The sequence below is a fragment of the Xenopus tropicalis genome, chromosome 9, assembly GCF_000004195.4.
Source record: "Xenopus tropicalis strain Nigerian chromosome 9, UCB_Xtro_10.0, whole genome shotgun sequence".
NCBI lineage: Eukaryota > Metazoa > Chordata > Amphibia > Anura > Pipidae > Xenopus > Xenopus tropicalis.
The window spans coordinates 51362031-51377467 of NC_030685.2; the positions used below are offsets into that span (position 1 = coordinate 51362031).

The following is a 15437-nucleotide window of genomic DNA, read 5'->3' on the forward strand; positions in this document are numbered from 1 at the left end:
ACATGTTGATATCTGGCCTAGGTGTTGATGTCTACTGACAGCTGGAAAGAGGTCTGATTGGTGACATATCTACTTTTTATAGGACTGAACTAAAAGCTCACTAGAGTGGTATTCTAGCACGCCACAACAGCTGGGTCCTGTTGAAATTCTTTCTGTATGCATGCGAATGGTAAGAACGAGGGCAGCAGTAAGAAATGCCTGTTGCTGTAATCAAAGAGCTTCCTTTGAACTTGATGGTACTGTTTTTAGTGCAGTCAAATAAACATGGCATAAAGTATTCAGATTGCTAGCCATGTAGCTGCTTAAACAGTGAAAGAGTAAAATCCTTTATCTTGCCACAGTTAGAATTATTTTTCTACACTGAATATTCACAACTGTGCAGTCTTAGGTTAGTAGGGTTGCTGTTTCAGATCAGGGGGCATGATCAGTGCTGTATTCAGGTCTGGTGCCACCCTAGGAACCTGAACTTAATGTCCCCCCCTGTGCAGAAATGACATCATGTGACAGGTGCACACAACGAGTGACGTCCACCGTCCGCAAGTCTGTTGTCCCTTAACCCACCCCCCAGCTCCACTGCAGGCCACTTCCTTTGTATATCTGGGGAGAGTTTTTATTTTTTCTTTTGAAAAATTTAATCTGCTATATAGACACCCAAAGGCCGCCTCCCTAAAGCTGGTACAGGCCCTTGGGTGCCTATGTTTAAATACAGGAATGACAAAAAAGAATGTCCAGCCTCCAAACCTTTAAATATTGTTGGAATATAGTGCCCAACATAGGACAATAATTTAGATGCGGAGTTCAATCAAAGCTGAGGGGCTGCAAGTCGTCAATCCCCGATGCATATACTATAAATATCTAATGAATTGTAAACATTACAATGGGTAATCTATGCTTTTTTGGACAACATGTACTCTCTCCCCTACAGGACTCCTGTAAATGCAAAAGACCACTACATATGAGAAAAATATAAGAATGCAATAAGCCACCATGAGTTGTAGCTGTAGTTGTGGCTGTAGTTGGCAGTTGACTTATAAAAGGTGGCCATACACAGACCATAAAAGCTGCTGACTTGGTCCCTCTAGACCAAGTAGGTACCTTAATGGCTTCTGCATGAGCCCGCCAATGGACCTGCCTGATCTTGTTATTCAGGCAGATATCAAAAAGTCAGTCCAATGATCAGGGGCCAAATTGGACATAGTATTGGCAGTGTATGGCAACCTTTAGGGTACACCCTCCCAGAGGGTGGAGATAGATACCCCCATTTCTGCTAAATGGGTGGGTTCCAGAGGTGTGTGCATCAGCTTTCTAGACTAGATTCAGAAATTCCACAATCCTGCTAAAAGCCTCTGTTGTTTAAATGGCATTTCCAGGCCATACCTGCTAAACATATATGTGAATCACTGTAATACAGTATGAAAGAAAATGTGGGTGTAATATCATACATTTATTAAATAGCAGTCATTAATTATCAAGCACAGGTATATTATTTCCAAATGCTGTAAAGCTTTTGTAGCAGTTACTAACATAAATGATGAGTATACATGATGAGTATTCAAGATCAATGTTTGAGTATTATATATATTATATATTATTATGTTTGTACAACTATGAATATATTTTTATAACTAACAAAGAACGTTACTGTTCTGTCCCCAACAAATTGCCATGTAAAAGCCAATATTGCTATGTACTGGGTTAAAGGCTATTCAAGCACATATACACATGTAGCTCTAACGGCTGGCCTAGGAGGTTTCACATATAACCTGGCCTAAAAATGCAGAGACCGAGTCATCAAATGCATCAATTTAAATACAAATTAGATGTCCACCAGTCCTGTGTTGTATAGTCCTGTGTTGTATATTTCCACCATACAGGTTTCCCAGTTAAATTGCTGATGTGATGAGTTTATATTAGAATTTACATACTGATTTGCTAATTGGCAATAGGGGTAGATGGTGCAATAGACTGTTCTGACCCCAATGCAATAATATTAAATGTAGCTGAAATAATTACTGATTTGTCATGCAGAAATACTTAACAAGAATCCAATTAAAGGGGTTGTTTCAGTATGGTTATAGAGAGTGATAGTTTGAGACAATTTGCAATTGGTATTCATTTTATTTAGCTTTTGTTGCAGCAACTCTTCAGGTTGTTATGGTCTAAATTATCCTAGTATCCAGGTACTGGTCTTAATGAGCGACTATGAGAGAATATAAATAGAGAATATGAAAGCAATAATAAAAATAACATTGTTGCCTCATAGAGCAATAGTTTTTTTTTTGGTGACCCCAATTGAAACCTGTAAAGCAGCGGTTCTCAACCTGTGGGTCGGGACCCCTTTGGGGGACAAAGGAACCTAAGACCCTCAAAAAGCACATATTTTCGATGGTCTTAGGAATAATTTTATGGTTGGGGGTCACCACAACATGAGGAACTGTAATAAAGGGTCACGGCATTAGGAAGGTTGAGACCCACTGCTGTAAAGAACCAGTAGAAGTAGGCAAATAATTCAATATCTATACAAAATAAAAAATGAAGAAAAATTGAATAGTTGCTAAGAACCGGTCATTAAAACCATACTAAAAGTTAATTTAAAGGTGAACTACCCATTTAATAAGGGATCTTCTGGTAACCCTACCTATTTTAAAGACTAATCCTTTGTCAGGCTTTTATTTTGTTTTCAATGTCCTAGTCTCTAAAAATCGTAACTATTGGTGCGCACAATACACCAACGTTTTGGCATAGCTGCATATTTGCATCCCCCCTAGGAATTTAATTGAAACATTTTGGTTACCCTTTTCCTTTAAAAGCAAATATACATCTTTTTTCCCAGGGATGACTAAGTTAATTATCCCTACATAAAGTAACTGCCGGTGCAACTCTCAGACTAAAATGAATTATCCCATGGTGAAGATAGAATAATAATTAGTGCGGAAGAAATCTAGCTATTCTCAAAGCGTGTATTAAAGAACTTAATGCAATTTCTGAAGTGCAGAAGAAAAAGAATAGTGCATTTATTAAGTGTACTGCATTTTGTTATTAAAATTGTATTCTTTTATTATGTAATTTATGAGGTCTTTTATATATTTTGAGCAGTCTGTTCATTTTTAATGTACTAGAAACAGATCCGCAGTTGCAGATATAAAAACGCAACAAATCAGAATAATAAATATATCTTTGGGTTCTAATCCTTGTTGAGAGAGGAAATAAAAGCTGACAAAAATAGGATATGTATCGAGGACGTAGGAAGATGCAACTGTATTTTAATTAACACACAATAATAAGATTTGAGAATGAAGCTATGAATTGCACTGATTACACTTATCTCAGCCTTAGTAATATGTTCCTAGGTTGCAAAAGTAAGAAGAATATCAGTCTACTTGGAGGAACGATTAGCTAAATACTTTGATAAGCAGTGAAGTTTCAAAAGATTGCAGTACATGGGTCGATTCCCAAACCTTCTAATTCTTCTCCGCAAGCCAGAAAATGAGGCCATGTGCCATTTAAACCAACAATGTATCTCTGGTGTGTGTGAATGAGTCCCTTTTACTATATGAATAATATTGCTAACACTAGCCAACTCTTTGGTGGGGAAATTCTTATACAAGTAGCATCAGGGAAAATGCATGGTTTTGCAGCAGGTAATGCTGTTTTCATTCTACTGGCTTAGGAAAAGCCGGATTAATAGCTCCCTAAAGTGAATGGTGGGAGAGTAGGATAGACCTTCCATTCTGAACTCCAGTTAATGTTTTCAGTTGGCCAGCTCTAGGTAGGCTGCAGGTGAAGCAGCAAATAAAAAAGCTGTGGGATTATACAGCAAGAGGTTGATGCTCAGAAAGGGTTGACTCTCAACGCAGGGCACAGAGCAGGAAGGCTGCCTGCCTGTGTTAGGAACTCCCGGAGGGGCTGAGGGTGCTGTCTGCTACTGCAAGGAGCAGAGGGAGCTATAACCAAGAGCAGAAGGTCTCTTAGAGCAGGGCACAAGGCAGGAAGGTTACCTGCCTGTGTGAGGAACTCCCAGAGGAGCTGGGGGTGATGCCTGCCACTGCAAGTAGCAGAGGCAGTGTGTGACCAGGTGTATGAAAGCTGAGGAGAGTCAGCAAGGCTTAGTGAGAAGCCAAAGTGTGCCAGAGGCTGGTGTGCTGAGATCCCAGGAGGGGAGAGTCAGCAGGGCTGAGTGAGTAGCTCGAGTGTTCATGAGTGTGAGAGTCACTGTGGATGTGTGAAAGTCATTGGGGATGGTGAGAAGCCCCGGGAAAAGGTTCCAGAGTGTAAGAGTTACCCTGGAAGGTGAGTGCCCCAAAGAAAGGACAAATCATGAACATGTGTGATGAACTGTGATGTTTGTGTTGGGAAGAATTTGCCCCAAATAAACTTGTGTTTTTTTCCTGAAGAAGTGGTATCCCTGTCTCTATGCTATATACAGTATATATGTACATATAGTTACAAAACTATTTTTAATTTTTATTGTTACATTATCTAAATGTGATAGTACAATAAGAAGGAAACACAAGGGCACTGCATTGAAAAGTTTTGCATTTGCAGCAGTACAATGGTCAGGATAAACATCCAAAATAGCGTACAGAATGTAATAAGAATGACATGTGTTAGCTATCTTCTAGTGTCATTTGTAAATGAAATTTTCTATCTTCTAAATTCATGGAACCTTAAAAGCTTTAATAAATAATTCTACATTCCCCATGAACAGGATTTGGTCAGACCCAAATATGTGAAATAGGAAACTGTAAGTTATCAAGAGACTGTGCATTTGTTCCTTACACTGTACTCCATGAGGCTAAGGCAAGGCATATATTGCTTATATTATTCAGCGTAGGCTTTATTGAGAAGGGTTATATGACACGTGTAGATTAGTTGTTTGCGGTAACTCATTTTGTTGATGACATTCTCTAAAGTCACCTAAAGTTGCCTAGTGAGGAAACTGAGGGTGACTTTGGGAAAACTAAGCGACATGTTTGTTTTCCAACCAGTGATATACGTTGTACATTATTGCCTTTGGGAAAGCATTTGGTGTTGATAGTATGTATTGCAAGATGTGGACAATTTGTGGAGAGTGGCTACATGATGATAAAATTACTTCTCATCCTGGTCACCTTGCACATCTCCCCCAACACTGCACTGCTTCCAGCTAATTGGAGCAACATACATTAGAGAAGCCCTAGTAGGCTATGTGGCTTCACTTCAAAGAAAAATGGCACAAACAGAGAAAGTACAGAATTGTGCAGCATGATGGAGCTGTTATTGCTCATTAGCCCTATGTGCAGTGCTGGCTATGAAACCGTCTTATTTTCATAAATGCATATGAGCATAGCTGGATGAACACACTTTGCAAACATTCACCTTTAAGTGTCTCTGGGCTTCTTATACTATTTTTAAACACTTTTTTCTGTTTTTGTCTGTTCATCACACCGGTACCTGCTAGGCTGTGATTATAGAGCCTAGAGATTGCAGGCTAGGCAGTCTAAAAAGTTACAGAGATTTTACTGCAGGTATGGGATCATCTGTTATTAGGAAACACTTTATCCAAAAAGTCCCAAATCATGGGAAGTCCATCTCCCATAGACACATTTGAATAAAATAATTTAAATTTCTAAAAATATTTATTTTTTCTCTATAATTATTAAACAGTACCTTGTACTTCAACCCAGCTAAAATAAAATGAATCCTTATTGGAGGCAAAACATTCCTAGTGAATCTAATTTATGTTTAAATTATTTTTTAGTAGACTTAAGGTAGAGAGACCCAAATTACAGAAAGACCACTTATCTGACAACCCCCAGATCCTGAGCATTCTGGATAAGAGGTGCCATACCTGTAATTCATTGCTTTCTTAATTCGATGAACAAAATATGCACAAATGACCTCAAACAATATAATAATATATTTATAATATTATCTTGAAACATATTCTGATATTTCTAATGGGGTTATTTAATAAAAGGCATTATGTTTGCCCAGAAGCATTAACCCATAGAAACCAATCAGCATGCAACATTTACTGGAAACCTGTTTAAAAGCAAACATCTTATTGGTTGCTATGGGTTACTGCTCCTGGGCAAACTAAGTACATTTTATTACATATGGGGGCACAAATAACAAGTTACTCTTACTTTTTACATTTTCCTTACACCAATTCCATGACATGCAAACAGGGAGGCACTCGTGACCAAAAAAAAATGAACACAGACTACATGAACATTCTCACTCATCACACAGAAAGGTCACTAAACTATGCTGCTCCTAGACCTTGAGCTTCTAAGTAAATCTATATACATTAGGGAATAGACATCTGTTTTATGCTAAATGGCCCCTGTCAACTCCCTGCACAGGGTAACTGGTACCTTTACCACTGGAGACACTATGAGCATTAATGAGCTGGCCCTTCTGTCACCAAACCCTCTAAACCTGATCCAGCTGGAGGTGGCAAACAAGTAGAGTAGAAATTCCATACCTGACTGGTGTTCCCTTAGTGAACCAATGTTGCTCTCATCCGCCACTAAAATAGTAAAGCAAAGATTAATTAATTAAAAATCTCTTAATCAGCATAAAAAAACATAAGGGCACTAGATACACAAAAATCATCTGCAGGTATCCAGGCTTTCATATATATGTAATGCCCATTGAGCAATAATGAATATGTATGGGACATTATTTGTATATTAAAACTGCCAAACTAAATCCATTATTGACCAACAGCCACTTCCTTTTGCTACATAATAAACACCTAGAACAGGCCAATAGGTATATTGCTGTGAATGTAATGTGTGTCCTCCTAGCATTTTATGGCAGCAATAGTTTGTGACCCCCTGCCCAGCAGGACTGCTTTACTAAATGTGCAAATGTTCCCAGGGTCCAATGCTCTGGAGGCCAACTGTGTCACTATGTATTTTTTCCCCTCCTTTTTAAGTCTACCCCCCATGCTGCCCTCTACCCCCACATTTTACTCCCTAGTTTTTTGGTGCAAAAATCCAAGATAGCTGCATGTTCCATGGAGGAACACGTGGTCCTCTTGGATTGTTTCACATGTATTTAAGGTAGAGAGAGAGAGAGAGACAAGGAGCATCAGAGTACAATAAAAAAAAATATTGATATTCTGCTTGGGCAGGTGTAGGTAAGGCTTTCAATCTACCTACTGATATTACTGGCATATCTGGAGTTAATGGAGTGCTTTTTTGGCCATTTTCCAGTGGTATGGGGATTTTTGCAGATAACAAGTTGTCTCATTCTAGGCAAAGTCATTCTGTGGCTACTAAAGCAAATAAAGTGCTGTCTTGCATAGAAAAAGTGATTGACTCTAGGGATGAAAACATAATTTTGCCTCTTTATAGGTCTTTGGTAAGGTCTTGAGTATGCAGTGCAGTTTTGGGCTCCAATCATTACAGGAGAAGGAAAAGGTAAAACCTAAGTAAGCTTTATCAAAAAGGTCTAAGTACACATGTTCTTCTGCATGAAGGGGGTGGGGCAGATGCTTTCGGAGGTGGGGCAGTAATGCTCAGAGGGGTTATGATGTCAGGGCAGGATTATTGCATCACTTAGACCCAATCTGCTGGATTTCTGTTTAGTTATTTCAATGTTTTTAACTGGACAGAAAGTTTTTAACCAGACAGCCCTTTGAAAAACTAGGACATCTGATTCAAAACCACAGGGGTGGTAACCCTATGGCTATCTATATTCTGCCTGAGGAGTAAGTCCAACTATTTAATTAAAGGTATGGGATCTATAATAAAAAAAAAACGGTTATACAGAAGCTCTGAAATACAGCAATGCTAATTTAGAAAAGCAATTCCTCATTTTTGAATGATTTGCTTTTTCTTCTTGTAATACAGTGAAACCTCGATTTACATCCCCTGATTGTAAGTTTTCCTGCATTTTACACCATTTTTTGTGGTCCCACTAATATACATATTAAACTTCCCTGATTTTACATTTTCCCGGATTTTGCACCATTTTTTCCTGGTCCCCTGAAAAATTAAAATGGGCGTTCCACTGTAATAATGTGCTTGATGATAGCTAAGATATGTTGATAGAAAAAAATCACAGCAAGTATGTTAATATTTAAATGTTTTCATTTATTGGCCAGATTATTGTTTCGGATTTTGCAAGGCTTAAAACCAAACAGACAGTTGAGATTTAAACAGGCCTTAGAAAAACCACTGTTCAGGTCACACAATATACATAATACACACACAAAATACACAAGACTCATGAAAATGAGTATCCTTATACAGCTTATACACTCATACTTATGTCATCAGTTATTATCTCACAAACTTGTGTATTATAATAAATATTGTACCCCCTTGTTGTAAAATATGAGGACAGCAGAAGTTACCTCTGTGTTCCATGGCCATGGTTATGGAACTCCTCAGTGACTTTTATAATCCCTACATTTTACAATATTCACTATATAATCTATAAGAGCCATGAATACCCTGTAAATTTATACCCTTATAAACGGTGCTTAGTGATGTCATGAGTTATATTTGTTGCTTAATGATGCAATTTGTCACATGATTTACTGAAACTTGTGTACTACAAAAAATCATCCACCCCTGTTGTAAAATATGAGCATATAAGAAGTCACCTTGGACTTATATATAAATATATGTTGATATGATTTGCTTAAAATAAGCCGGTTCCTCATAGTCATGCAGATCAGTAGTGTATAGTGACACCTGATTAGGATAATCAGATAATCACATAAGATCAGCTAGTGCTATATTTTAGTGTTACTGATCCATTTGCATTTAGTACAATAAATATTGCTGCATTTACTGCTAAACTGGTTTTTACTAGGTTCACATTTAAGGTTCCTTCACTGCTACACTTCAATAGAGTTTCTAATTAAATAATAACATAGGATTTGGAAAGTCTGATATCTCTTTAATGTGGAAAAAAAAGCCTTTTGTGCTTTCTCACTCTACCATTTGCAGGGAACTACAGCACGTTTTACTTGGATCTTTTATAATTTTAATATAAATTGCTGCAGAATCTTTGTAAATGTATTTTGTGAAACAGCTGAGTATTTTCCTGTATTTGGTGTGGCTCTGAGCCATTGCGAAGCGTGACAACAAGTCAAGCAAGGCACAGCCATACATCACCACCAGTGAACATTGGCTCACATACTCAAATTTAGATGTATTTTCCATATTATACAGGCACATTGGAGGACTGACCCTGCAAGCTCTGTTTACAAAGAGAAAACAATGTCAGTTGTATGCAGCATTGCTGTATATCCCTTAAAATCACATTAAATGTTTTTCAGTTTACCAAATGTAGTGACAAAGCTAATTTGAACTGTAATCTTGTTGTGCACATAGATACTACGCAACATAAGCAAAGCATTTAGCTGGTACAATATGATATTAAGGAAATGTCTTTTACTGCGTGCTATGTCCTCTCTAAAGTTCACCAGTAACCAGCTGAAGTAATATAGAGATACTTACATTGAGTAGGAGAAGCAATAACTTATTGGAAAGCAGTTGCCTACAAATCAATTTTACAGCTAAAAAATTTTTTTTTGGTTTGAGAATAACATTTTAAATGGAGTAAAATATCTGTAATGTTCACAGTCAACGGTAGCCTACAGTAATCATGTCCCCTCACAAGTGCCTATTTTCCATAGAAAATTACCCCAAACTTGACAGTCTGCACTCATAGCAAATAGAACATTAAATACATGCACAATGTTCCCAAATCAGGCTTGTCATTTTATTTAAAGTGATACTGACACAAAAAAAACTACTTTTCAAAATATAAAACATAAAAAGTTACCTATAGGTGGTGTTGACGGTTTTTCGCTGACAGGTTTGGTTTTGTAAGTAATTGTTACTTGAAGTTCCTAAACCTGACTGTTTTGCCAACCTGACTGTTCCTTCCCAACCTGTCAGTTATAGCTTCTAATGCTAACAGACAAATATGGCCGCCCCCTCATAGAGGAACACAGGGGATCAGACAGGTAATGTAAACGCATCAGGCAATATATTTTTATGGCAAAATTATAAAGTTCTTGCAAAGACAATGTTATGATAGATGTAAAAAAAAAGATTTACTTTCTGGTGTCAGTATCTCTTTAAGATAAAATTCCTAAAACCAATCCCTAACCAAACTGGATGGCTCATTATTTCAAGCGGCATTAATGTGGTGTTCTCAGCAATCAATTGGTGATAAATTGTTTTTTCTTGAACACACTGATCTTTTGGAAAGTGCAATTTAGCAAGTTACATGGGCAAATAACACACATTCCATTCATATGACCTCAAAACAGGATTAGATGACCACAAAAACATGGTCAGTATGGCAACAAGTGCAACAGTTTGATTTTTATTTTTGCCCTAGATATTCAGGACTGCCCTTTGTCTTCCTGCACCCTTCCTAAAAGTGATGGCATCATGTGAGATTTGTCACTCGATGTTAAACCTGCAATACAAATCTTCAGCCTGAGAGAAGCAGATCTGCTCCTTTACACTGCTCCATTGATCTGCACAGCATCCACTTGCTTGCAGGCACACGCAATAGAGCGGATGTCAGCCTGAAACTGCCTGCTTTTCGCAAAAACACAAGGCTGAGAGCAATGGAGCCAACCGTGGAGCCTTACCCTAGCAGTTCTAGGCAAAGAATTGCCTTTTATGCAAACAAAGCCTACTGATACCTGCTAATCCTATAACAGAATAGATGGTCTCTGGAGTAATTAGTGTGTTAGTAGCTCCACTCTCTGAAATGAGAAGTCCATGTTGCTCTTATTAACAATTTTCTGTGCATTGCAACGGATATAAGATAAATTATACTCTAGGTATAATTGTATTTTTGGCATGCAAGGAATAAAGAGACCTCATAAAGTACTAATGACACTCCCAAACTAAGTCATTAGGTTGGGACTTTCCCAAAGCAGATCACAAATCATTTAGCTATTAGTGTAAAAATATGTAGTCGGTAATTCTGCTTAACATGGACAAAAACAGCACTATAGCTCCTTATGTAATATTTATCTTAGCCAAAATGTTTTTTATGTGGAAAAGCCCTAAAACTGGAGACATATTTTTAGGTGTTAGCTGTAGTAGAATTGACCAGGTCATGACCACATGTTGACTGAGCCAAGTACAGTTTTGCTACCAATACAGGTTTTATTGTGGATCTGAACCACAACAGCATTTATTTCACTACATCAGCTGAGAAGTCTCATGATGCAAACGACAGACTTTCAATAGCTTTTACTTTGAATGAAAGAAGCTATTGTGGATGACTAATTTATTGGCTTTGTGCTTCCAAAACGTGTTGCAATTTCACAGAAATCACAGAATAACAACTAAATGAAGTACAAATGTCCATAATAGGAGTAAAAATTCTACTGTTGACTGTATAAAGTAACAATAAATGGATTCTGATGAGGTTTGCCTGTTTCCTGTAAGTTAGTATTTCAAACAAAGGAAGTATTAAAGTGTGACAGGAAACACCTAACAATTTCATGGCAAAGCAAGCCATTCCATATGACAGGACAGCTGCTAACCTGGCTCCAATCTGTCTGCAGGAAGCTGGAATACTAAGCACATTGAGCATTCCCAAAATGTCACTTTTTGCACATTTAATTCTGAATATGCTGTGGACAGGCCTCATTACATTTTTTGCATTGCATTTGCTTTTTTTGCATTAAAGAGGCTAATGAGCCTGGGACACACAACAATTAAGTGGTCTCTACAAATTATAATTCCTTAAGAATCTCTGCTCTTATGCCCTGATCATACAGCTGTAAAAAGGAAATCCCAAGCTAAAGTTTAAAGAAAGTATCTCTATGTTACTATGTTACAAGCATAGGGTCCTACCACTGCCCATGCCACCTAGATTTTCTTTTGGAGTATGAGTTTGTGTGAGCAACACTTTTAGGGCCGTGGCAGACGGGTGATTAGTCGCCAGCGACATTTGGCGCAGGCGACTAATCTTCCCGTCTGCCACGGCCCTTAAAGAATATAATATGCAGTTCATGAATAAGTTCATTTTTTATTCAATTTCAGCTGCTGATTATTAATGTTGTACAGGTATGGGATCCCTTATCCGCAAACCCGTTATCCAGAAAGCTCAGAATTACAGAAAGCCCGTCTCCCATAGACTCCATTTTAATCAAATAATTCAGAATTTTAAAACTGATTTCCTTTTTCTCTGTAGTGGGTAGTGGGCATAAATGAGTCCTATCTGTGCAGATAGAGCCCTGGCCAAAATCTGATTTACTATTAGTTTATGGTTACTTTTATGGCTATTAGCATACAGGAGTGGTTGTATGGTTACATGATCGTATGATTGTATTAACTATGACCTTAAACTGTATATGATGTAAACAATAAAAATATAAACCCTCCTATGATTATATTCTGATGATAACCAGTTAAAACAGTAACCGGTAGAAAAACTTTGTAAGGGTGAAGACACATGGAACTACTAGTTGCACCCACTTGTCATGGATACTAAAATAGACAATGCTGATCATTTACTGATAATTGTCTCTATGTAGGTTTTAGCAGAAGCAATTCTCAGGCGTTTAGTAGCTGTGACAAGTAACTGCTACTAAGTATCTCTGTGTGTCTTTACCCTAACAGACATAGCATCTTGAGCCAGTCAGGGCTGATTACAGGGTATAAGTGAAACTACAGGAATCATTGGCAAATTGTGCATGATGCAAATAAAATGGGTGGGGGGTGGACGTAGCCATTTTCTTTTGCTCACAATGCACCATTACACCTGTTACAGGCAAAAAGTTTGGATCTGAGAGACTAACATAGAAGTTTGATGGCGCACAAAGTCAGTGGGAATCCAGGACTTGGTATGTGCCAAACACAGTTTGCACCTGTGAGCGCGGAGGTACAAATGACACATCAATACAGTAGGTGCAAGTACATAATAAATACCAACTGCCCTACATAAATAAGCTCTTATGGCAATAAATATAAGAGGTTGGGGATAGGTGGTAATTACAGCAATGGTATATACAAGTTTGTTCATTAGATAGCTCGAATGCCCGCTCTATGTGAAAGAATGAGCATATATGCAGAGCTTATCCTATAACTTAGCTTTAATGTACATAAAAAAAGAAAGAATAAAACATGTCATGCTGTATGATGTGTTTTTTTTTCTTTTTCCCTATCCCATTTGAACAGCCAGGCCTTTTATTATAAGTGTACAATTTGTTGCATGGGGTAAAGGATTTCTGAGATAATAATGATCGACTGTGGAACAGAACACAATACACAAGAACAGATTAGAAAGATTTTACAGAAAAAAGAGACAGTGATAACTACTGATAATATGCACAGTGATAAATTGAAGCCAATAGATTAAAAAAAATACCAAAATCAAGTCATATGAAAAAGTGCAATCATTTCAATCAATACAGGGGACAATGGTCAGCACTGAATAAAAGATTCTTTCAAAGTTGGATTTCTAAAGGAATTGTTTGAATACCTCTGTAAATGAATCCTCAGATTATAATACACAGGTCTCAGTGTAAGCAGCACAGCTTGATGCATGGTTCCTACCTCGGTAAAACCCTGAGGGCAACTGCCTATATTGATTAAAGGGATGTTTTAAAGGAAAAGTATGGATTTAGAGAACAATAAACGCTTTTAAACCACTTCATGCTAACTAAAATAAGGGCACTCCCGAAGCTACTGCTTGAATAATCCAATCAATCATACTCCTATTTGTCACAATAATTTGGCCACTGGTGTCTAAGAATAAAATTGACTTTTGGCTCAGCACAACAAGCAGCAAGGCTTCTACGGTCTATTTATTAATACAAAGATGCAAAAATAAAAAATAGAATATGTTCATATACTATAACAAATATTTATAGAAATATACAAGAAAATGTAATCATGGTTTTAAGATTTACTCCACTGAGAGATATCAGCTGCGTGTACCTGCACCGGGGCGGATTCAGTGCTTCCAAGGGCAGGCACAACTAGAAGATTTTTTTAAGCTTAAGGGCGGATTGTCAGCCTGCGCTTATCCACAGGCTGGCAATCCACCTCGAATGACCCATGACTGCCACTTTCCAGTCACAACAGTGGAAACTTTAATTGCTCAACCAGCCTTAAAGGAGTAGTTCACTTTTAAATGAACTTTCAGAACAATGTAGAGCGGAGCTGTCCAACACACAAGAGCTTTTAAAACCATACCAATGGTGGTAGCGCAGCAAAAACCCTATTCTGCCTGTGTGTGTTCCATACTCTGCCTGCCCTATGCTGCCTGTGTGTGCCATACTCTGACTGCCATATGCTGCCTGTGTGTGCCATACTTTGCCTACCCTACCCTGACTGTATGTGACATATCCTGCCTGCCCTACCCTGCCTGTATGTGCCATACTCTGCCCAGCCTATGCTGCCTGTGTGCCATACTCTGCCCACCCTATGCTGCCTGTGTGCCATACTCTGCCTGCCCTATGCTGCCTGTGTGTGCCATACTCTGCCTGCCCTATGCTGCCTGTGTATGCCATACACGCAAGCAACATAGAGGCAGTACATACAGTGACACAATGCTGGCACTGCTCCTACAGTCTGAGGTGTGAACAGGTGAACAATGTGGGTGCCTACAGTCTGAGCCTGAGGTGTGAAAGATGCAGGGAGTGAACAATACAGGAACTTAAATTCGTAAACAACAAAGGGGCTTAAAGGTGTGAACAGTACAGTGGATTACATGTATAAACATTACAGGAGGATTACCGCCTGAATCAGAGGTGTGAACAATGCAGGGGGGCAGTCAATCTCAGTACTGATACCATTTAAAGCTTACACAAAGGTAAGCAGTCACAGCAGCCAGATAGGTGGGGGGCCAAACAGAGGGGGGTAAAGAATGCTATTCTGAGACAATTTGCAATTGGTCTTTTTTCTTTTGTAATTTTTTAATTATTTCGATTTTTGTTCAGAAGCTCTCCAGTTTGGAATTTCTTCAGCTACATGGTTGATAGAGTAACAACATTATGCTAAAATACCTGATACCCATCTGAAATCACAAGTCTAATTCTGCATTCCATATACTGCTGTTTCAATCACCTACTAACAAAAACCTAAACCGTATAAGGGTATGTTTCTTTTCATAATAATAATAATATGATATAATTGCATAAACTATTTCTACTAACCGTAACAAGGGTTAAGGTTACCATATACCTGTCAGTCTTAATAGAAATATACATCAACTAGACTGAGAGCTGAAAAAAGCCAATTCACTATTGAGGAGGGGGTCTGAAACTTAAGTATATCACATTTCAATGAGAGAGGTTGAGGTGAACAGACTTTAAATTGTGTTCTATTGCAACATCAATAGGTTTCTTCTGCCCATGTATCTAGTTATAGAATTTAGTTCTATAACTAGATAATTTTGAAATATGTAAAAATTAAGTAAACAGGTTTTAATTGGGTTTAAAACCAAAC

The 15437-nt window shown here is 38.0% G+C and overlaps 1 protein-coding gene across 5 annotated transcripts in view; it reads right to left on the reverse strand.

Moving 5' to 3' along the window:
* The window catches only part of pard3b (par-3 family cell polarity regulator beta), a 673678-nt gene that overhangs the window by 373377 nt on the left and 284864 nt on the right, over positions 1-15437 (reverse strand). For 4 of the 5 annotated variants that reach the window (XM_031893388.1, XM_002936393.5, XM_012970974.3 and 1 more), the window contains one exon: positions 6470-6514. The exons of the other annotated variant lie outside the window; for it this stretch is intronic. In XM_031893388.1, coding sequence (XP_031749248.1) covers positions 6470-6514 — 45 coding nt within the window. The remainder of the gene's footprint in view (positions 1-6469; positions 6515-15437) is intronic. 5 annotated transcript variants of the gene reach the window in all.